The sequence below is a fragment of the Sipha flava genome, unplaced genomic scaffold (genome assembly GCF_003268045.1).
Source record: "Sipha flava isolate LNK unplaced genomic scaffold, YSA_version1 132_pilon_pilon, whole genome shotgun sequence".
NCBI classification, from domain to species: Eukaryota; Metazoa; Arthropoda; class Insecta; order Hemiptera; family Aphididae; genus Sipha; species Sipha flava.
In genome coordinates this window covers 1,113,354-1,137,715 of record NW_020271758.1, presented here as the reverse complement: position 1 = coordinate 1,137,715, position 24,362 = coordinate 1,113,354, and the positions used below count along the sequence as shown (strand labels likewise).

General features: G+C 28.7%; 1 protein-coding gene across 2 annotated transcripts in view; it reads right to left on the bottom strand.

The window, feature by feature from the left end:
- The window catches only part of LOC112694672 (probable phosphorylase b kinase regulatory subunit beta), a 48,739-nt gene extending 31,162 nt beyond the window's left edge, over window positions 1–17,577 (bottom strand). For both annotated transcript variants that reach the window (XM_025570219.1, XM_025570218.1), the window contains exon 1: window positions 17,238–17,577. In XM_025570219.1, the coding sequence (XP_025426004.1) occupies window positions 17,238–17,346 (109 nt within the window). In that variant the 5' untranslated portion in view covers window positions 17,347–17,577. The remainder of the gene's footprint in view (window positions 1–17,237) is intronic.
- Between the last annotated feature and the right edge of the window lie 6,785 nt (window positions 17,578–24,362).

Sequence of the window (24,362 nt, the reverse complement as noted above, 5' to 3'; positions counted from 1 at the left end):
TTCGTGGCGACATTGTTTTGGCTAAACGAAAATGCGTTCTAACAAACAACAAACCAATGCAGACTCCTTTCAAACACTTCACCCAGATAATTATATTAAATAAGATTATACATAGTAGCGCACTCAAGAACGTATTCAAATCGGACGATAGATGCTTAAACAATTATTAATTGATTTTGAAGTGACAATACGGAAAGGCTATTGTTAAAGTTTGGTCATTAAGTCACAAATAACTGACACACACACATATATATATACTTGGATCCGTGCTACGGCGACAGTAGCGGCAGAGAAGCGGTACCAATAGACACACTAAATTCGGTTTAATCGAAAATTGATACAACGTTAATTTAACTTTAAAGCCCTCGATCAATATTAATGATCGAGAATTATTTACGCATAAAGCGAGTAATAAATTTTAAATATTTATTTAATCTACTATTTTAATCTACTATCGGCGCTAATCTAATACATTTTGTGTAGGTTATATGAAGCCATTTAACCTCTGCATAGGCATTGATTAATGTCGGATCCGCGGTAATGCTGGAGGCGGCAGGAGAGAGAATGCTATTTTCCGAAGTCGACTAAATTTTTTTTTTCGTAGTAAAATTCCCTGTACGTTTTTCCGTCCCAGCATTTTCACGTATACAAATAGGTTGTCGATGTTCTTCCGTACAAAGAAAACCTCTAAAACGAAATGACGCGATGAACCTGTAATTTACGAATGAAAATGTATTCGAGAAAATATTTTAATGCTCAAATGAGATTTCGACATTCTTAGAGTTATTTTAACGTCATTGAAACTTATGTGTAGGACCGTCGTGCAGTGGTTCAAAAATGAAAATGGTTTGCCAAAATTCTAAGTTTCTCAGAATTCTTATAAAATTATTTACTATTTACATAATAATTATTAAAATAATAATTCGTATTCGTATACCGACTTAAAGGGTCTGCACGTGTCCTGTTATTTTATTTAAAAACATGCCTCATAGAAAAACTTCCAAGCTTAATAAAAAGTTTTTTTTTAGAAAGGAAACTTTCATAAATATAAGTCAATGTAAAAAAATGTATATTCTTTTATTAATAATTTATTTTTTAATTTCCATGTATTCAAATACATACACTTCGAAAAATCAATCTTCCTCACTGCTCTCACAACTACTACTATCAGGATCACATTCACTTTCGACTTCAAGTTACAATGTCTTGACAAATGGATGCAAAGTTATATTTTTCTTAGTATCAGTATTATTTTAGCAACTTATAACTGGATCCGATAAAAATAAAAATCTTTAAAAAATATTTGTATTAATACCTATTTTTAAAAATGTTCTACATTGATATTCTCTATATTTTTATTATCTTAAATATCTTATTATCTTATTCCAATGTTGCTTCGGTCATTTGTTAAATAAGTAAAATAAATTATTTTGCTATGGAAGCACCATGCAATAAAATTATATGCACATTTGGTAGCATATAATACTAATAATATACATTTTTATATATTTGGGCAGTTTCAGATTTATAATTTCCAAATTTTTCAAAATTTAAATATTACCACATGATAATGTTTGTAAAATTACTCTAAATTGTTCAACTAATCTTTCATTTATTCCCGTTTTATCAGCTGATATTTTGAAATGTTTAAAAAAATGTATAGCTATATTCTCACATTTGCTTCCAAAACCTGGTTTCTAAGTATCAAATTCAATCCTAATTTTTAATTCTTAAGAATTTTGTACTTGAATTTGTATATCTTTTAATTATAAATTATATCCATTAACTTCACTTACCTAAATCATAAAAAATCTAAAACAATATTTATTAAAAATATATTATAATTCATTATTATAAAACCAGAAGACCACAAGATTTATTATATTAATCTTGGTATAATTTTAATTATTTTTTTATAATTTCTGTTGAAAGTATTATCATATATTACATCAATAAAGATTAAAACAGTTTGAAGCCATTCTATAATTTCTTTGATAAATCTATCAATTTGTCTTCAGCAATAATTATATTTTATAACATAATATATGATTATTTAAAACTATGGTAACAATTATAAATCTGTATATTTATATTAGTATATTGTAAATATTTAAGTATTATTACTAATTAAATAATTAAACTATTAAAGAATAACGAATACAAACATTTAGTAATAATCTCTATTTTAATTCGCAGTTTATCTAATTTCGGATCAATTTTTAAAAATTTTTAAAACATAATTTAATGCATTTTTTTTCCGTTTATACAATGAGTTTGACTGTTATAAAAAATATATTTGTGGATTTCTTTAAGTATAAAATATTGAATGAAAATAAAAAAATATTAATTAAATATGGTTAGGTAATTGGTAATGCATTGTTGAGAAGTTATTAAAAATTTAATTTATTGTATCAATATATTTAAATGATGTTGATTAGTTGAGGCTTAGAAAACTATATTTACCAACATTTTATAAACGTATGTATTTTTTTTATTATACTCGTATATTATTGTGATGATTTAGGGGTCCTCAAATTAATTTGCTCCGGGCCCTAAAAACCCTTAGGACGGCTCTGCTTATGTAACTAAATATATGATGTGTGGTCATATAATATTGCTGACGATATAATACATAATATATAATATATCGTCTATATCGTCAGCAATACCCAATTAGTATTTGTCTACTGTGGTAGAAAATTGATTTTAGAACTAATGAAATACATTCACTTCCTCTAATAAGTAACTTCACGTCCAAGGGTTTTCCGTACCAATACTTAAACAAATGTTACATTTTTTATTAAATTAACATTCGAATTTTCAAAATTAAAATCATATTAACAAATTGAAAATCTACTCGGTAGATAAAAATGATCATTTTCTTTTAAACTGAATATTTTCGAACTAACTATATTCCTTTGTCCCAGCCCATGATTGTTTAGACGGACGAATTTCAACTACACGCTTTGTGTACAGTGTACAGCTGCAAAACATACAGATTATAATGTGTAGTTACTGTTGAGTAGTTGGGAATAGTAAGAAGTGGGGTATGCAATGAATTTCAATTGTCTAGAGCAGTGGTGGCCAAACTACGGCCCGCGGGCCAACTCCAGCCCGCCATCATTTAATATCTGGCCCGCGAAAGTCTTCTATATTACAGCACTTATTTGTATAACTGTAATATTTTGCATTTACGTAAAAAAAAATTTAGAATGCATTTTTTTATGGTCCGCAATAAAAAAAAGTTGTTTTTTATGGCCCGAGGAAAAAAAAGTTTGGCCACCACTGGTCTAGAGCCTAGCATTTGTTTGGTTGCATCCGAATCGCGTGCCAAAAAAAAAAAAGCGATGTTGGTTGACAACCGAATTGCGTGCGTGTATTTTTCGTGACAGATTCAGATTACACGCGTACAAGTTTGAATAGACGACCGGTTTTCGCCGATTATTTGAGTTTATACTGTAATAAATTTAATATAGTAATATTTAGTTAAGTATAGTAAATTCGATAGTAATATGGGTTTTCTCCGAGGAATGAGATTAGATTAGTGAATAGCGATTATAAATTATTATAATTTGATAAGTACATAACAATATATATATATATATATATATACACAATAAGTCATTTTCGACTATCAGTTAATAGTTAGCAATCAGACCGATCTAACGACAAAAAAAATGAAAATTAGTGTTATCATTGATTATAAATACTAATAATTATAATCAATGGTGTTATGCTTAGCGAAAAAAATAAAAAACTATATTTAATTGATGGCCATATATTTCATTTTAACAAATATTTAAATAATAATATTCAAAGATGGGCATGCACAAAACGTATGTGTAAACATTTTTTAAATTAAATGAAAATAGTGAAATTATTTTTAGCGTATTAAATCACGACCACGAAAAAGACGGTGTCAATATTTTAACTCGACAAGAAGTAAGTAACGTAAAGCTTTGGAGGATCCGTTTGAAAAGTCAAATAAGATTTTGCACCGAGAATTACGCGAAGGAGATATAAGTAGTCTAACTACTACAGACACGTTGCGTATAAGAACTATTCACTATGCACGTTCAAGTATAATTCCGAAAATTCCTACAAATTTAGATGAACTACATTTGGCTCTAACAAATTTAGGTAAAATCAAAACAAATCGAGATAAATTATTTTTGTTAATTAATAATTCAGAAAAAAATATAATAGTTTTTTCAGCACAAACTAATTTGAAATATTTAACTGAATGTGCCATTTTATATATTGATGGCACATTTAAAAGTTTTCTTATACCATTTTATCAATTATTTATTATCCATGGAGCTAAAAATTCAAATCATATCCCCCTAGTATTTTTTTTTATTAATAGGCAAAACTACAAATATATATAAAGGTGCATTTTCAGATTTGTTAAATAAAATTGGTGAATTAAATTTGACTTTTACACCACGTATAATTTACGATGATTTTGAACAAGCTATTCACTTGGCAATTTCAGAGATTTTTCCTGAAGTAGTTCGTAAAGGCTGTCGCTTTCACTTGAGCCAAACTATGTGGAGAAAAATCCAATCACTTGGCCTAAGTAAGAACTTAATAAAGAAATCAGAAACTGGAAAATTTTTAGAAGTATGCTTTGGATTATCCTTTTTAGAAGCTAAGTAAGTTCAAAAATGTTTTTTTGAAGATCTAATAAAACCAAATAATCAGCAATTAAATGCCTTTTGTGACTTTTTTTAAAAAAAATTACATTTTACAAAACAATAAATTTCCACCATCAATATGTGCGGAGTTTTCTAACAGTTTAATGCGTACTACTAATGCTTGTGAATCGTTTCATTCGAAACTCAATAGTATGTTCTATTCTTCGTATTCAAATATTTTTCAATTTTTAGAAGTTTTAAAAAATATACAAATTGACGTTTACATCAAAAGGCGTAGCTCAAATCAAACACAAAAACGACAGATAACAGTGGAAAAAGAAAATTATATTCATGAAATTATGCGTTAGTATAAAGATCAAGTTATAATCCGTTTGGAGTTCGTAGAAATTTTAGCATACAAAAATTTGCCAGTTTAATTTTTAATTTTTATAGCATTTTTATACTTATATTTTTAAATCATTTGTATATATTTATTTGTTTACTAATATTTTTTTGACGTTGTTTAATAATTTTTTATATTATTTCAATGTATTGCAACACGCTATTTATATATTTATAATTTTTTTAATCTATTATACTCTGAAAAGTTTTGAAACTTATATATTTTGACGTTGTTTAACAATTTTTTATATTATTTCAATATATTGCAACACACTATTTATATATTTATAATATTTTTAATCAATTATACTCTGAAAAGTTTGAAACCCATATATATTGACGTTGTTTAACAATTTTTTATATTATTTTAATGTATTAACACAAAATTTATTATTTGTTCATTTATAATATTTTTAGTCTATTAATGTTGTTTAACAATTTTCTATTTAAATAAGAATGCGTAAAAATATAAACTTATAACAAAAATATGCATTAAAAATTGATAAATTTAAAAAAAACCGTGGCACGTAATTCGGTTGTGTCGCGAGAAAACCGCGCAAGGAACTCGGCTGTCGCGAGAAAATCGCGCATGCAATTCATCCTAAATAATGATATTTGCACGCAATTCGGAAACACCAATTCATTTTTATTTTTTTTTTCCAATTATTTTTACGTTTCCCCAACTTTATTTTGTTTTTATTTTTATTCTTGAGGACAACTAAATCTTATTTAGACGATTTAATTAAAAGAATTATAGTTGAAAATTTGATAATCAATTAGCTGATATTGATCAGTCACAACTAAAATATTTCATATTCAATTTAATGAGGATAAAATGTGACTGAAAACCTATACTACATATACTCGAGTATAAATCTTCCATGAAATCATTTATGTTATAATAATTTATTCTTAATACCATTATGTATTCAATTGTAACTTCATAATATTTAAAAAAAATAATAATAATAATAATAATAATAATATGCATGTCTAGATACTACGTATACGAATTGCATAAAATTAAAACTAACTTCAAACAACTAGATAAGTTATACAACATGTAACAACTCACACGTGTAATCAAAACTTGAATTCTCAGATAAAAAAGAATATCACGTATATGTATACATATGAAAAATGTATAAATACATTATTTAAAAAATAATTTTTGTATAAACTCAAGAAAGTTTTGTTCTAATTATATAATTAGTTAAGGACTCTTGGGAAAATCTGATGAAAATATAGTTTTCCGCGTTAGTTTTTCAAAATGTTAAGTTTTAATTCATGTACACACTTTTTTAAGAAAATTCTTAACATTTAAACTTAGAAAAATATTTAAATATGTAAACAATCCAGACGTAACGCCTACATACATTTTTACTTGTACATTGAAACACACTAATTTTAAAAATTGTATTTTTATTTCGTTTTTAACATAATCAATACGTTATTCGAAATCATTTTTGTTCAAATACTGAAAATTGCAATTCATTTTATAAAAATAGCTACTTCAAAAATCCCTATAGGTGCATTTGATCGAGTTGAAAAAACAGTTAATTACGTGTGTCTTATTCGTGTAAAGCGCTTGTTTCGTTTTATTTTACAAAATTAATCGTATACTCGCACGATTAGTATTTATATTTATTTATTCATACGGAGAAGAACTCCATTTACAAATTATAAATGTACAATAAAATATTGTATTATAATTAGTACATTACTTATATAATATAATAGATTACATATTATATGAAGTTTTTTTTATATCATCTACTTTTGCGATAAAAACGTCTTGACATTATTCATATATATCAATGGCATGTAAAATATTACAACCAATATACTTTATTTTTTTACAGAATTTTCAATATCAATATTTTATATTTTAATATTTTCGAAAACGTTACATATGTTTCATATGAAATATTCACATGTCGTATAAGTTCGACAGAAGAAAAGATAAAGTTCAACACATTCGTCAACATCCGTATTTGAATTATAAATGACTAATACACTTTTCATTCGATGCGTTACAACGTAATAACAATACAATGCTCAGTAATTCTACAGCTTGTACTATAACGATAAAAATCCGTTTACTTAATCGCTTTTACAGGTTATCAGTCCTTTGTAGAGTATTTAATATAATAAAATATATCATTATAATATATATTAATTCATAATTATTATTCAAATGACACGACTCTTACACATGGCATAGTTTTTGTGTGCGTTCTCATAAGATTAAGTGAGTTTCATCTACCACAATATAATCAATTTAATTAACGTACGAGATTAGCTATTATGATGATTTTTCTCTTTTTAAAACAGGTACATTTTTAGCCGGTAGAATATATAAAGTATTTCGAAGCACTTCCGTAGATACAAATTTAATATCGTAAGCCAGTCCCACTTTAAATTGTATTCCAATTTTCATCGTACTCGTAGTTTTAAAGAAAACCCGAGCACAATGTATGTAAATTATCAGTAAGTTCATAACTAGAATTTATTATATTTACCCTTTTTAAGTAGACGAAGTACTCTAGTAGGGATAGATTTTTAATTTTACTTGATTATATAAAATAATGACGCTCTAAATTATTTTGCTTTGAGGGGAACAAATACAGAGGAGTACTAGACGTTAGCGAATCGGTTATTTAACTTTTTAATTCCTATTTCAATAATTATAATAATAATTATTATTAATAATGGTTTATTTTTTATGATTTGATGAGATACCTATATCTACATGATAATTTCGGATATATCCGAAAAATAAATATTATTATATCAATCCCTCGAGTATTCCTGCACACATACATACCATACATTTATTAAATTTTGATTCAAAAATTAAATCGGAATAAGTAATTTAAAATGTGTTCATCTATTAATTATTCAATATTGTATTTAATTTACTTACTTTTAATAATACTTTTATTTAAAATTTTAATATTTGATACTTATATCAGTAAATATTTGATTTCGACAAATAGTTGAATATGATAACAAATTGTTTAGGATTATCTGTACAATATACACAACATTATGCAACATACGATCATAAATGGCAAATGTTATCCAAAAAGAAAACATTATTTGTACATTTGTTGTGGTGAAGAGGATTCAAGGTCCGCACTAATTTATGCAGTAGGCTGTAGTAGCGTTTTCCCAAATATATGTTTCCGATTACATATATTACTGGTAGTAAATAATGCATTCGCGGTATTTGACTACTATTGTTATTCTAGTGATACATACTATTGAGCTGAAGAATCCGTTCTAAGCATTTAGGTATGCCGCAATTAAATTGTTTGTAATACGAGAGTAATGTTTCGCTTATCTTCTGAACGTAACTCATCGTTTAATAAAATTACAGTAAATACTGTCCAAAGATAAAAGGTTAACTGCTAATGAATCATTTATTTACTTGATAACGTTATAAAAATGATTAACAATTTTATTGTAATACATAGAGAGAATAAAGTGCAAATGGCTGCGACGCGATCGTCACAGTCGATATTTAATTTGTTTTAAACGTAGAACCATTTTTATGGGCCGTGGCACGAGTATTGGCAGAAGTTGGTGAGGGATCTTGAATGGCTTTGCCCTCAAAAAGACATACCAATCCTCCCTAAAAATTATTGCAAATGTATACGAAATTTGGAGCTTCGTACATATTCTTAAAAAAATATATATATCGTAGACCCCTCCAACTTCTTCAATGCATTTTCACTTTTGGGAACGAGAAATCCTCAGTAAGGATTTATTTTATCCATTCCGATGCTACAGTGGAGGAATAATATTTGTATTTCCGTTTTTTTTTATATATATGTAGTCGTCTATGACTAGACATTTAATAAAAATATTATATTCATTTTAATTATTTATAAGAAAAAAGATCGTTAAAGTTTTATTTTTGTGTACATACACAAAAAGTAGTACCTATATCAGGAATACAATTTTAAAAACTGAAAATTGTGATTATTTTCATTAATATTTACTTCTTAGATTTTGGAAACAGCAGTTATACAACTAATAATTTGGTTTTCATTATAATTTTTATGGAAAAATTTTATAAAAAGAATCTTAGCTTAGAATATAGGAATATCAAATAAATAAGTCATAATTAAAACATTCCTCATAAGATGTTTTTTTTATATTTTATTTTTTTTATTTTTTATTTTATTTAAAAATACGAGACGAACCCTATAATACAATAATAAACAATATACAATGATAAAAAATAATAGTATAGTTAGATATATAAAAACAAAAAACTTTTAAATTATTTACACATTTATTTTCAAATTAGTGAAAATCGTAATTTGGTGGAAGTACAATGATTGTATAGTAAGAACAATTAAAAATAATAATACATTTATATCTTGGACCTAGTATATGGTAAACAAGTATATCATAACGAATGCCTAATATAGATATACTCATTATTGTTTAATAATTTTTCAGAACGAACACAAAGTTATAATTTATAGGTATAAGTGAATTATCAATAATTTATAATATAAAGATATTTGTTTTGTTTTGTGTGTAAATATTTATTATAAATAATTTAACTTTATTTTTGTCAGTATGATTCTATATAGTTTTGAAAGAAATTTAAGATTATTTTTCTACGAATGAATTAAATTTGCCATAATCACTTGAAATAAATTATATTTTAGAAATTAAGAAAATATTTCAAATAGTGTAGGTTTATATTATACATTGAGTTTGAAATAATTGAAAACAATGAAATTTCTATGTAGTTATCTAAAACAAATGATGAGCTGTCTTTTCGGTACGTACCATTAGGTTATATGTATGTGTGCATGGGCGTCGTTCATAACCGCACACTTTCAAAAACGGATTGTCGTTCAAATTCACACACTTTTATATCTTAATCCCTCATATGTCCGCCAAATTAAACCGTTCAATACCGCACACATTGATATATATCAATAACGTATATATTTATCTAAAATAACACGAGTGCACCCCAAATTGCTATGCAACACCACCCCAAATAGATCACAGGATAAAAAAAACAATTATAAGTGGGAATCGTACGAAACAGCAACGTGAACCGTACATGCAAAGTATGCAGGGAGAAAGGACTGTTAATCAAATGTGTGCGGTTTTGAACTACCGACCTTTCAAATTTCCCTTTTTAACAATAAAATAAATGTGTGCAGTATTGAACAATATAAAATGGACGGTTATATAACGTTATGGACGGTATGTGTGCGGTTTTGATGACCGCCGGTGTGTATGTGATAATAATAATTAAATTCCATAGTTATAGTTCTCGTTTTGTCAAAAACCTTTCATAGTTTTCATGGTAATTTAAATTTAATTATCACAAAAATAATTTTCATTCAATAAAAACCATTATTAGTAAAAATATTTTTTTTTTTTTAAAGGCGGTTTTTTGAGTTTTAGAACTAATTGCTAGTATAATCATCACAATGTTAATCTACAACGCTCTATACGGTGCGGGACAAACAACTAACCGCTGAACACGTTGCCGTAAATAAAACGGTTTATAACACTGTCGTAATCAATTGTCATAAACCTAAATGCAACATACTATTATCATGAATCAATGTACAACAAAACAATACACAAATCATGACTAATAACATTGGTTATAAATACATTTATCGTTCGAGTATAATTTTTGCGCACAATTATAATATCGCACGTGTGAAATGTTATTGCGGAGCCCCAAGAGAAGCTTTGAAATTGACAGGCGATATTAATAATAAATATTATTGGTAATAAATCATTGCTAATAACAAAAGGAGAATGTTGAATTAACTTTCGTGGACAGAGTTGTGTTCCACGCACTGTAATATAGAGATACACGACTCGATTTAATAATAATTATATTCTTAAAATAATTTTGTGGTTTAAAGTTTATGACTATATTTCATACCTAATATACTTTTAAATAGAGTGTAAAAACCTTTTTGAAACAATGTGATAAAATCATTCAACAAAGAAAATTATTTCTGACTCGAACCCCGTTACGCGAACAATAAATATGTCGTTTTTTATGGAAATAAAATAAATATTTAAAATTCATTGAGAGGTTTTCATATTATACAACAGTAGATATAATTATACTGTGTTATAATTTTTTTTCAATTAATTTTAGTATTAAATTATTTTTTATTGTTAGACATTTTTAAACAAATAACAATTTACAACAATTACTCATACAACATTACGGAAAAATGATTTATTTACGACAGTATATGTGAATTTAGCATAATACATTATACACCAAATAAATATTCAAGCAGGTTCCACAGTGAGAGGGATCAACATTTGTTAGACTTACCTGTATTTACAAATAAATCAACTCATGCAATCATAACAGTCATATATCAACATCTATACCTAAATGTAAACATTATTTTCGATTTTGTCTATTGAGTAATGTATCCAATTTAAACGGAATATGTTAGCTTATAAACGAATGAAATTCAACCTTATCTACAACAAATTAATATTTAATACATTACACATAAAGAATAATATTAATCCATAATAAGGGACGTAATTTAGGAAGGCATAGGAGCTTTCCCCAAAGACCGTATTTTAGTAACCACGAATTAAGATATATAGTATAGACGAGTAACACTATATTATATATTATTTAAGCCTTAATTATTTTGAAGAAGGTTAATCGCCCCCACCCCCAAAATAAGCTCCTATTTACACATCTACCTAAAGCATATATGCTATGTTAAATATAATATTTTTTGTTAATCTAAACCACGAAACCAGAAAAGAAAAGAACTTTTAAAAAACGAAACCTTTAACTTCACAAATCTTAACATATTTTGAATCCCCAATTAAAAATAACGTTTCCCTATTAACAATGTTCAGTTAATAATAGTTTTATTTCAATTGAATATAATTTATATTTATTTATTATAATATGATAATACGATAACATTCATGCATTATACATTTTTATGTAATTTAAACAAATCGATATATATATTTGGCTTTACATCTACTGGAATTTTCTAAGAATATTTCATTGCTATTGGTATATGTGTAGTATCAACAACTCTAATTTGAAATTTGATATTTAAAATTTATATGTGATCTCTTCAGTTCCTATATAATAAAAGAAACATTTGAATGGCATCGTTTCTAAAATTTAAAAACCTAATTTTATGTATTTTGTTTGAACAATATAATAGTAATTATAACACTCGTAATTTAATTTAAATATAATTTATCTAGTGAAATTACTATAGTTAGAACAATTTTCTTATCATTCTAAAAATGGATGGTTCGCTTATAAAATAATGGCGACTGAATTTCCATTGATCAATAATGGTTTTTATACATATTTTACACGTCCCCTGTGCTCAGAAAAAAGATTTTCAACTAGGTACTTAAATTCTGTTACCCTAAATTAAAATTCGTATATATTTTGTCTACCCATGTACTTTTTCCTTTTTTGTTTTTTTTTTTTTTTTTTTTTTGTTTTAAATCGACGGTGCCATGGAAATTATTGACTTTTTACCTAACACAACATAAATAATTTTGAACCCCTCCTTTGGATAATTCCTGCACACGGGACTGCTTAAAATAATATTAAATTAATTTTAGACTAAAAAATTATCAAACTTAGTTATAATAATGTAGTTATCAATCAGTTTATTGAATGGGTATATAATAAATCTATAATTTTACAGAAAATCCTAAGGACAAAAAATTTCGAATATAACACCTATGAATCTGATTTTGATTCTTAAAAAAGTATAGAAATGTATCATAGAGATAATGTATTGATTATATAAATATATATGCTCTAGTAATTATTTTTAAAAACACATTACAAAATCTAAAATATGCAATGTGAAATTTAAGAGTGAGATCATTTCTAATCTTTCACTATAAAGAAACTTAAGAATATAACTTAAGAATTTTAAACCCATATTATAAGGCTACAAATAATTGATGACATCTAATGCATGATAATAAGAATGTTGAAATTTATAGAAATGTTTGAGAAAATAATTGTATATTGGAAATAATGACTTTATTATTATTAAGAAGTTCATAAAATGGAAAAGTCAATCATTTTTTGTAGTATTTTTCTTTTCGGACTATTCAAATTGTAATAATAAATATTAATAATTAATATTTAATAATAAATTTCTATAAACAATTTTAATTTGAACCATCGAGTTCACATTTAAAACTTTTTTCTCCCATTCACTACCAGAAAAAATATGATGTAGGTACATAAAATACGAATGTCATAAAAAGTGTTATAAGATTAAAGTTTGAAGCGTTTCAAATGGAGTAATCTCTGTCTTTCTACGGTAAGGTAAAAAAAAATACCGTTAAAATAATCTCGAATCATTATGCAACCGTTTATCAAAATTATTACCATCGACTATGTCCGCGTTGTAGTAGTGACGGTTTTAAGTGTGAACTTTTTCGTTAATTTTTCTACTGCGTCAACATAATTGGTGATAAGCAGTGGTAATATGTAGTGGTAATGTTCAATTCTTTTAATACGTAATATAATCGATATTTTTCTTTTATACAGTTCACTATAATTGTTAATCTACTGTAAAAGTACCCGATAGAACTGTGGGTCCCTACTCGATTTTATTTTATAACTTCTGATAGATTAGATTTTTAAAACAAAACAAAACAAAATAACATCATACATAATAAAAGTTCTGGAGGTGATAATCGTTTTCATACGACACACTGTAAATTTACAATTAGCGTAAAGATAATTGAAAACATAATTTCTTTTTATTTGAATTATTTTTCATATTATATTTAAATATATTCAATATAGTGCCAAAGATTAATACTACATACTATTTTACTCGTAGAAACCAAATATTATTAATAACGAACTATGTAGAATGAACTTCCGGTAGAACCTATTACTTATAAGACTATAGGATAATACCGCACTTTGGCTAGGTCCGATAAACTTTGGTGCCTAAGGTCGAAACTAGTTTAAATCAACGTAATTATATTGACGTAGGTATAGTACATGCGACGGAAGCCCGATACAAGCGACATTTACATTACGATAAGAATAATTTGCAGATAATTACAGGTAAGTAGAAAGTGGCCGGAAACATTTTATCACTGATCGTTTTATAAAAAAAACAATTTATAGCATCGTTAAAATAAAAAGTACAGTTATAATAATATAATAATATAATAAATAATAAAGTTAGTACGAGACGTATCGGTTGACCGTACTCCGCCGTCTATATCTGTAAAATATTTTAAAACTCTGATAAATCTCATAATAATAATGTATTAATATTTTTTAATACTTTCATCGCATTCGAATATCATAAGTTTATAATTAATAAATACTCATTTACAGAAATACTATTTTAAAATTATTTGATTTAATTATTATTATTATTTGATAGGTAATAATTTAGTTCATCTATAATATGCACTGTGAATATAATTGATTTAATTGTTTTGAAAATGAAAAACTACACAAAAATCATTAATATAAGTATTTCACACAGACTTTATCAGAACAGCGGTATGTGCATTGTATTTTGACTCGCTGATTATCCGATCATCGTGTATACTTTATTTATCATCGCCAATGAACTCTACACAACTGGAATGCTTAAAATGGCAAAAATATACGAAATATACGACGTCCATAAGAGCCCATGTGACAGTTCAAAATGGCAAGCAAGAACAAATCGTGTGAGATACTCAACGATTACTGAATAAATAAACGCGATTATTTTTCATTTTTTTCGACTCGAGTAAAATTACTGACAACGAAGAGTGACTTGGCGAATAAAAATAATCGCCTTAGTATGCCTTATTAAACACCTACTACACGACTTGTTAAGCAAACAAATTTACGATTATTCGCCGATTATACGAGTCGTATGAGATCGGCTTAATAATATTGATAACTAATGATAAAATAAATATTTATTGGTATTTTTCGGCTATCGGCGGCGGCGACCGGAAAATACCGATTAAATTATCGTACTCAATGCTATATGATAATATTATAACTATTATATATTACTAATTATAATATTATATAAACTGTAAGATATATCACCAAAAATATAATTTATTTGAATAAAATATGAATACAAAAAAATGATAAAACATAATATGTTTATGAATACAAAATAAAAATATTTTTATGAAAGAGGTATGCATTTAACGAAGTCACTTATAATTTAAGTAAATAAACAGATATTTTTTTATGTTTTTGTTTTGGCAAAGAAATTCACTTATATATGAATCTGACATTGACTGATTGGTTCCAGAACGTCTTTTATTTGGTTCTTTAACCGATTGTCATAAACGCTCAATATTTTGAGTATGTGCCCCCATCTAGGTCAATAAAATTATATTTGTGATTGACCTACATATGCTGAAATGCATTATTACGCTTTAAATAGAGTACAACACCGGAATCGGTATTTCCCGGCCGCCGCCGCCGCCACCGCCAGTCGTTGGAATACGATTACCGAAAAGTACTTATTTATTTATATTGAGTTGGTAATCAAATTAAATAGCTACAATATTTAATATCAATGTAAAATTATTGTATTCATAAAATTATGGTGTAAACGCGGCGTTTATCGGCACTAGTATACCTTATTTTAATTTAAAATAATGTAAAATTAAAAATGTCGCGTATTTATTAATTCGGCGTTAGTCCGCAAAAAAACGCGACGTATTACAACGGTCATATATATTCTTTGTAATCGAAATAAATGTATTTTGACGATCGTAGAAAAGGAAACGGAAAATGCCGTGTATAGCCCCAGCCTAAGATCTAAGACTTAATGCCGCAACTACACTAACTTGAACCCATGTGTAAATAAAATAAATGTCACCCTGTGTCCGGACTCTGCAGGGAAACCGTACCTGTAATAAATTGTAACCAAAGTATTTTGAATTTCGATTATACAGACAGCTAAAAGAAACGTTGATGTACGATAATGTGTAAAAATCAAAATCAATCAATTATTATTCGATCTCCATTAATAATTATAATCACAAAACGGTTTTATTTTCATGCTCTCTACATATTTTTCAAATATTATCATTGGACCCACTGCTAAGACCGTAACACCTAAGACAAAGGATTCTACAGCTGCCAAGCCGGCTACAAATTATTCGCTCACGATCGTTAATTTTTAATCCAAGACACCACAACCAGTTTGAGCTCATGATAAAATTGAAAATACCATTCTTGCGCACTATTAAAAACAAATTACGAAAAATCCTGATTATTATATTATTATTTCGTAATAACCAATAATTATCACACGAGTAACATTTTTAGGTCACCATTTTGAGTGGAGATAAAATTAATATAATATAATATAAATCGCTAAAAAAAATGTTTAAATTATTTAAAATTAAAATGTATTAAATATATATATATTAATATATAGTAAACCTGTATAGTTATAGTTTTTATTAATAAAATAATACCTCATATTATACTGTACTAAGGGCCGTATTTAAGGGGTGTTTCGAGGAGGCAATAACCCCCTGAAATATATAAGGGGATGGCAAAACGTTTACAATGATTCTAAATAAAAAAAAATTGATTATTTTACATTCTTATTTATAAATTATCAATAAATAATATTATATGAAACATAAATGTAATTATTGTAAAACGATTTATATTATTTGGTAACGTATACAATTTATATCTATTTAAGAGTATTTTACAATACATTGGTTTAAACTTGATTTGTATGAGGATGGAACATTCTGACCGAAAGGTAGCACCAATCAGTCTTATAAAAGACAATTTTCTATAACTAATTTGGCGATTAAAATTCGGTTATTATTTTGGATTATAAATATCCAAATGAAACGGGGAAAACGAACTGCGAGCGTAACGAGCGTGTTTCCAATGAATGATGGTGTCGCGAACACTTGTTTTGGGTTTCGCGCTTCAGGGAAGAGGGGCGGTAAAATTTTGTTGCACCCGGGCGGCAAAATCTTAAATACGGCAGGTACGCTTAGAACGGATCATGTTGGTAATACCCAATTTGATATATTTTTTTATTCTTTCGGCAACGTTAAAGCTATGAGTGTGGCGGGGTTGGGACGGGGTACTACGAAAATGGTTTACGATTGAAACTATTAAACGCGTTACGTTCGCCTGACCTATGCCGTAGTAGATGTCCAAGTGTTTGACGGTCTCCTCGTAATTGGATATCTTCAGGTGCAAGTCGACGTCCGCGTCGACGAAACTCGTATTTTTAGCACTGTTCATGGTCGCGGCGACGGTGGCGAGGCCGTGCGGCCGATGCGAACGGAAAGACGCCCGGCCAAGCGTGCAGAAAACCGACGACGAAGAAAATGGAAAACGAGCGCGCGCCGCCGACACGATAAAACGCGAACGATCGTTGCAAAACTGTCGTCGCAACAGTTTTCGCTATGAGCACCGACAAAATTTCGCCGGACACGCGCGACACGGCCGACGGATCGGCTGTTACTAACCGATCGACGCAACATCATGAACGTCCGTTCGTGTGCGTTTTACGCGCGTCGTTATTTTTGTACGCACATGCATATGTGTGTTCGCGCCCCGTGTGTGTACGTGCGTGCGCGCGCCCGTGTGTGTGTGCGTGTGTTCGTGTGTGCGTGTGTGCGTGTGTGTGTGCGTGTGTGCGTGTGTGTGCGTGTGTGTGTGTGTGTGTGTGTGTGTGTGTGTGTGTGTGTGTGTGTGTGTGGGTGTGGGTGTGGGTGTGCATACAGCGCGTGCAAGGAACACGCGCGATGACGATCGTCACGTTTCGCAATGTCGTCGTCTACGTACGAATCGAACCGGTGACGGGTTAAGAAGAGCGGGGGGTAGCTAGGGGGCAGCTCCCCCAGACGGCAATTTTTTTTTACGGCGCAAACAAAAGTTTTTCCAATGCGTGTGCACTAGTTTTTAGGAAAAATTATCGATTTATCGTCGAAAGATATCAACAACAACTTTATCAACTCTATAATTAATTAATATTATTTTATGTTGAACCGTCGAGTTATTTCGTCGGTGGGCGTTCGGCGAGTTATCGGTAAAACCATATTATTATTATTATTATTATTATTTAGCGCTCGGACCTACGCATTTTAATAATAAACAATTGATTAATGGTATACAAACACTCGACACTTGACATCGCACAGCATTTAGAGTTTAGAAGATTAACAGCTGTGTCACCTAGTCTGATTACTGATTACATGTTATCGTATTTAATTACGGCCTACAGGTCTACAGTTGACTATAGTTATTAGTAAAATAAGTTTTGTTCAGGGCCTCGCAAAAAGTAGCGCTGGCCCTGGTTCGCAGTCGTACAATGTTCTTTCCCAAAGAAAAAAATATCCTATAGATGATACCTAGGAATATACCCGCTCTGTACCTGAAACTAAAACCGTTGCAGTCGAAACGTAATTTTTATACCGAACTGATGATAAAAACTGTGTTGGCTACATTATTTGTGTGGAAACATGATAGGTATACATGTGTGTATTGTGTTTATCCTAAACTTAATTTAACAACATAAAATAATCAAAGTTTCGTAAGGATGTTCAAAAACTATCTATAACCGTGTGAAAAGATCATTATATCAATGACAACAAATCAATCGAGTTCATCATCAACATGCTTATGTTTATTTTAATATTCGACTTTTTGCCAGTTCGAACAACCCAAGACACCGGTAAATATTATATTCTGGATGCCTGTGCAGCGGGCAACATTACGATATACGATAAATAAACGTATTCTGCCGCGTAACCGTAAAAATTTGTTTAAAACGTTCAAATATTGTTCATCGACAGCGGTCAATCGCCTCGACACACAAATACGTCTAAAATGTTGATTTTTTAAATAATCAATTTTTTAATAATTTACCCGAGGCAGTTATACGGTGTTTGCAACGCATTAGCTTTTTATTGTTGAATTCGCAGGCGTTTTGACTAAACGTGGTGTGTGCTTCAGACCGATCTTTCAAGGTATCGATCGTCGGACAAGCGGTTATTGCTTTAGAGAAAATTCATCGGCCAAAAATGTAGCTAAAGCTGACGGTAATCGAACGACATATACAAATCGTATTTGATTATCGTATCAATAATTTGTGATTCTTATCGGTCTTAGGTGTTGCAGTACGTGTAAAACGAGATTACAGAAACAACTCGGCCGACGACCAGTCGGAAATTGAAAATCACAATTTTACCCCTTGGGTGGAACACAGTGATACTTGTAAAGAAGAACAAAAAACCAACGGTAACGTAATGCTGTTCAAGAACCCGAGATACATCTTGGGTAATTAGACGAATTGTTCATTGACCCTAAACGGTCTAAACCAATTACGATGTTAGACACTTATGCTTATGCTTATGCTTTTCGAAAAATACCCATAAATATATGATAAAATTGTGTGTATTTCGAATAGATAAAACAAATCTTCCCGTAAGGTTTTGTTTATAATATTGAGTCGTATTAATGAATGATTTCGATAAAGAAAAATAATATAGTTGATCAGTATACCTATTACATGTTTCACAGAACACTTGGTGAAAATTTTAGAAAACTATTAATTTCTATGTCCGTGTTGCACTTCAACATAAAATTATTCAAAAATCTTAAAAATATACCACCCACAATACGAGTACACGGTTACAATAAGAATTTAATTGCGCTAAATTTCGTTTTATTGGATACGCAAATTGCATTGAATTAAATACGCGAGGAACGAAGAACCAATGTTCGGGCCCGAATTTCCAACTAAATTAATTTCTCAACTTATTCGTTAATCCAAAGCTAGTGTATATTGCATTATGTTACGAGTTATACGTCAAGTTGTAATGTTCAGAGCCATATAAGAAAAATAAATATTAAAATATGAAGTACAATTAAATTATTTATCGGACCCTGGATAATTTGACTTCAATACACCAAAAATCTGACTGACGTCGACTGATTTGGACGACTCTCTGAACCCGTTAGCCCCTTACGAATAATATTCGTATGCCAAGTATTAAATACTGTTGCATCACCATAAAAAATTAACAACGATCTTTACTTCATGTCGTATTATTTTATAACTTGTACTAAATGAGTACAATAAAAAATCCCGTTTCCTACACATAAATCAGAAAAGTTCAAATGTAAAATAAATATAGAAGTAATCAACTCTTTCGTAATGTTAAGCTGAATGAAAAAATATTGTTTGAACATTTTATTCCTCCAAATTTTATTGTTCTGAAAAACAAAATTATTTTGAAAGAAGACCATTTTTGAGTTTTAAATTAATTTTTGCTCGAACGCTTTTCGAGCGTTGAAATCCAAATCGAATAATGTCATTCGATTGCGCATCTAACGACTGAGAGTTACGAAAACCGTTTGAAACCGGAAAAATATAGCTACACATAATTAATAACGATAATTAGGTAATCGTGTAATCCAGTGGCGTAGTTACGAGGGGAGAGGAGGTGTTAGGGGTTTCCACCCATCCCAGATTATTTTTTTAATGATATTTAATTATTATCATTAATATTTACATATAGTGAAATGAATATATAATTTTACTATGATAAGGTTTTTATTAAAAATGTAAAAAATTAATTTTCATTAAATACGGGACATAATGATAATACCGTTTTAAATGTAATATATTATTATATAGGACCTTTTATTAAGATATACTAAGGATATTATGAATTGGCTATTAAACACCCTCTCCCCCCCAGAAAAAAATTGTATCTACGCCACTGGTGTAATCTCGTCCACCCGGTCTGATGATGACGAACATACGTCATTAACGATACCGCGTACGGTCGTTATCGTTATCGTTTTTTTTTCCGATTTCTTTCCAAGGGGTTACGGTTAATTTTTCAAATGTGTTGTTCGTCGTCCCTGACCGCAGGCAAAAGCTTCAACCGCAGCATCGCCAGGATCGTGTGCGAGGGCTGCCTGGTGGCGCGCGGCTCCCAAGTCGAACGGATCCAGTTCTCGAAGAGGGGCCTGAGGATGTGCTCGAAGGTGTGCAACAAGCAGAGCGAGCACATACTGCGCGTGTCGCCGACCACGGTCACGTTGAAGGACTACTACTGCACGCGGAAACGGATGACCGCGCCCACGTGCGTGTGCGTGTTCAAGGTCACGTGCCAGGAGTTCAACCACTTCGTGTTCATACACTTCGTGCCCAACCGGATCGGCGACGTGGCCATGTTGTACTTCGAGTCCGGGCACCCGTTGTACAGGGGCTTGCACTGACACGGACTCCGCTGTCCTACCGTCGCGCACCGGTATCCGCACGGATCGAAAAATCGCGCGACACCGCATTAAATCCCGACGCCGATCACACGCACTGGGTAGGCAACGCGACGCTCGTGCCGGCACCGTCCGTGTCGTCTTCCGACGCAAAATCGTTTAATATTTATACATACATATAGATATATACATATATAATATCGTTGGTACGATCGTTGAACGGTTTCCTTTTTTATTTATTTATTTATTTATTTTTTTTTTGTTTTAAGTACGACACCGAGTCCGCTGCCGAACGTAATAAAACCTATCGCTCTCGGTCCTTAACGCCTAATAATCCTTCTCGTCAAATTATACTCTTCGTCGATGTATTTATATGTAATATTGATGTGTTACGATTATTTTCCAAGTGTGTTTTTCGACCAGGGAAATGGAGAACGATTTTCATCCCCTGAATACACCGATAATTATTTACTTTATACTCTACGTATATATGTATATATGTAAATGTATTTATATATATTATAGTACATTGAACGTCGTGAACTACCAAGTTGCTAGTTTTAAATTGTACAGGAGCATAAAACAATATTAAACTGTACTTGCACTTTTACAATATAAACGTAGTCTATTGAGTATAACTTTTTATCAGTGTCGAATGTCGTAAAAATTAAGTATACCATTTTGATAATAATATGTGTTCTTTAGTATTCAAGTCTCACGAGGAATCAATAAGAAGTAGAGAAATAGGTTTTTCTTTATTTTTTTTTTTTTTTATCACTCCATCAATCGCAAATAAATAATCATTTTTATATTACTGAATTGTTGAATCGTGAAAAAGGTCTTAATGGCTTACACAGCGATAAAAAAAAACATTACTAAATTACTAGAAACATAAAAATTTACAGCATTTGAATGGGTGCGTTACGATTGCGTACATTCTACCAACTAATACTTAGTGCAATGTTGCCGTTGTTCAAAATCGTGAAAATTTGTAATATAACTTATTTTAGAAAATTATTGCTTATATTTTATACAATTTTTATAAACAATATAATTTATAAATTTTTTATAATAATTAAATACAACCAAATTGTATATTTCCAAATATTTCCAAAAATATATATTTCCTAATATATGGACTGAAGAACCTTCAATAAATAAAAGGTATCATAGTTTTATAAATTATAAGAAAAATTTGGAAGTATTCTTGTACAATATAACTTAAAAGTTAATGTTCTGATACATAAAAATTAAGTGTCATAAAATATTTAGATTATTATTAATTCCGTAATTTTTACGTATTTTAATGTCAGAACAACATATGGTCCAGAGAGTTTCCACAGAACTTTTAACTCTCAATTATATAATGCACATCTACCAATATACTTTGTGCTTCAGGCATTGAAAGAAATTCAGGCTGAAATCAATATAAAAATATACACTATACAAAAAAATATATCAAAAGCTATTCCATTTAAATATATGTAAAAAATTAACTATGTAATTAATTATGTAAAATTTAATTAAAATTAAATAGAGGGTAATGTATTAAATTTTTTATCAGGGACTGATTATCAATACCAAAGTTTTAATTTATAACTTATAATGTGTATTTTTATTGTACTTTTAATACCTAAATATCTTATATTGTTTTTAATTGACTATAATATTATAATAATGATTTTTTTAAATTAGATTATTATTTTTAATTTAATTTAATAGTACATGTTGGCAACGTTGCACTCATTTTCGTACGCAATCGTAATGTTTTTAAGGCCTAGATAGAAAAATTTTACGCAATCATTTTACTAAAAGGGACAATCGTACGCAATTGTATATTACCGATTTGAGTCACTATTATTAAAATATTTCGCAATTTTAGTAAATCCTCTTGAGCCATTTTACAGTACTAAATCTAAATGGTTTCCAAAAAAATTATATTGAATTCAATATTTGGAACCCTAATAATTAAGCATAAGTTTTGAAAAATTCCCTTGCTTCTAGCATATTCACACTGTTAACTATCTACTGATTATATTATTACGTACATGTTAGTACATTTTATTATCAGTTATTTTAATTAAGGCATAATGTAATGAAATAGTTCTTACATTTTTTTTTTAAAAGGAAACAATTGAAGAAAAATTATAATTCTAAAATACATTTATGTTGATTCATATATTGATTAATATAGGTCTGAAGGTTTAAATTATTAGAAAATAATATTTCAGAATAATGAATTAAAAATTATTAATGCATATTCTATACCATAAATTTACATTTTTAAATTAATAAATTGTAATATTTCCTAAACATTAATTACCATCAACACATTTAAACTTTCTTCATACAATAAGTGGTATAACAATCTTTTTAAATTTTGACTTCAATAAAAAATTTTCAACAAATATATAATACATTAAATATAAGCTAGTTAAAAAGAAAACTACTTAAATAATTATTGAAAAATTCAAAAAAAAATATGTTTCATAATACCATAAAATGCTATAATTAAACAAATAATTCTGAAGATTAATTAAAAATAAAAATAACTTGAATAAATATAAATATATACTTAATATACTAAATAAAAATATACTTAGTAATCTTCAAACTAAAAGGTTTTATAATGTACACATTTTCTTTAAATATTAATCAATATAACAGCTTCGTTGAAAAAATTGTATAGGATAGTTGAATTATGAACTACAGTAATTTTTCATAAACATTATTTAATCACTAAAAACAATTTTCGTTTTTATAAAGTGCAAAAATATAACAAATAATAACCATTTGTATACATAAAAATATAATAATAGAAAAACTAACAATAATATAAATTTTTTGTTTAAAATAATTGAAACACATAATTTATTGCATATAAATTGATACTAATAAAATGTTAATGTAATATAAACTTTGGTCGTAATACAATGTGTAATTCAATGATATGATTTAAAAAAATTCACAAAAACACACTCACACACAAACACACATTCACACACACATTTAAGTGCACTTAAAAA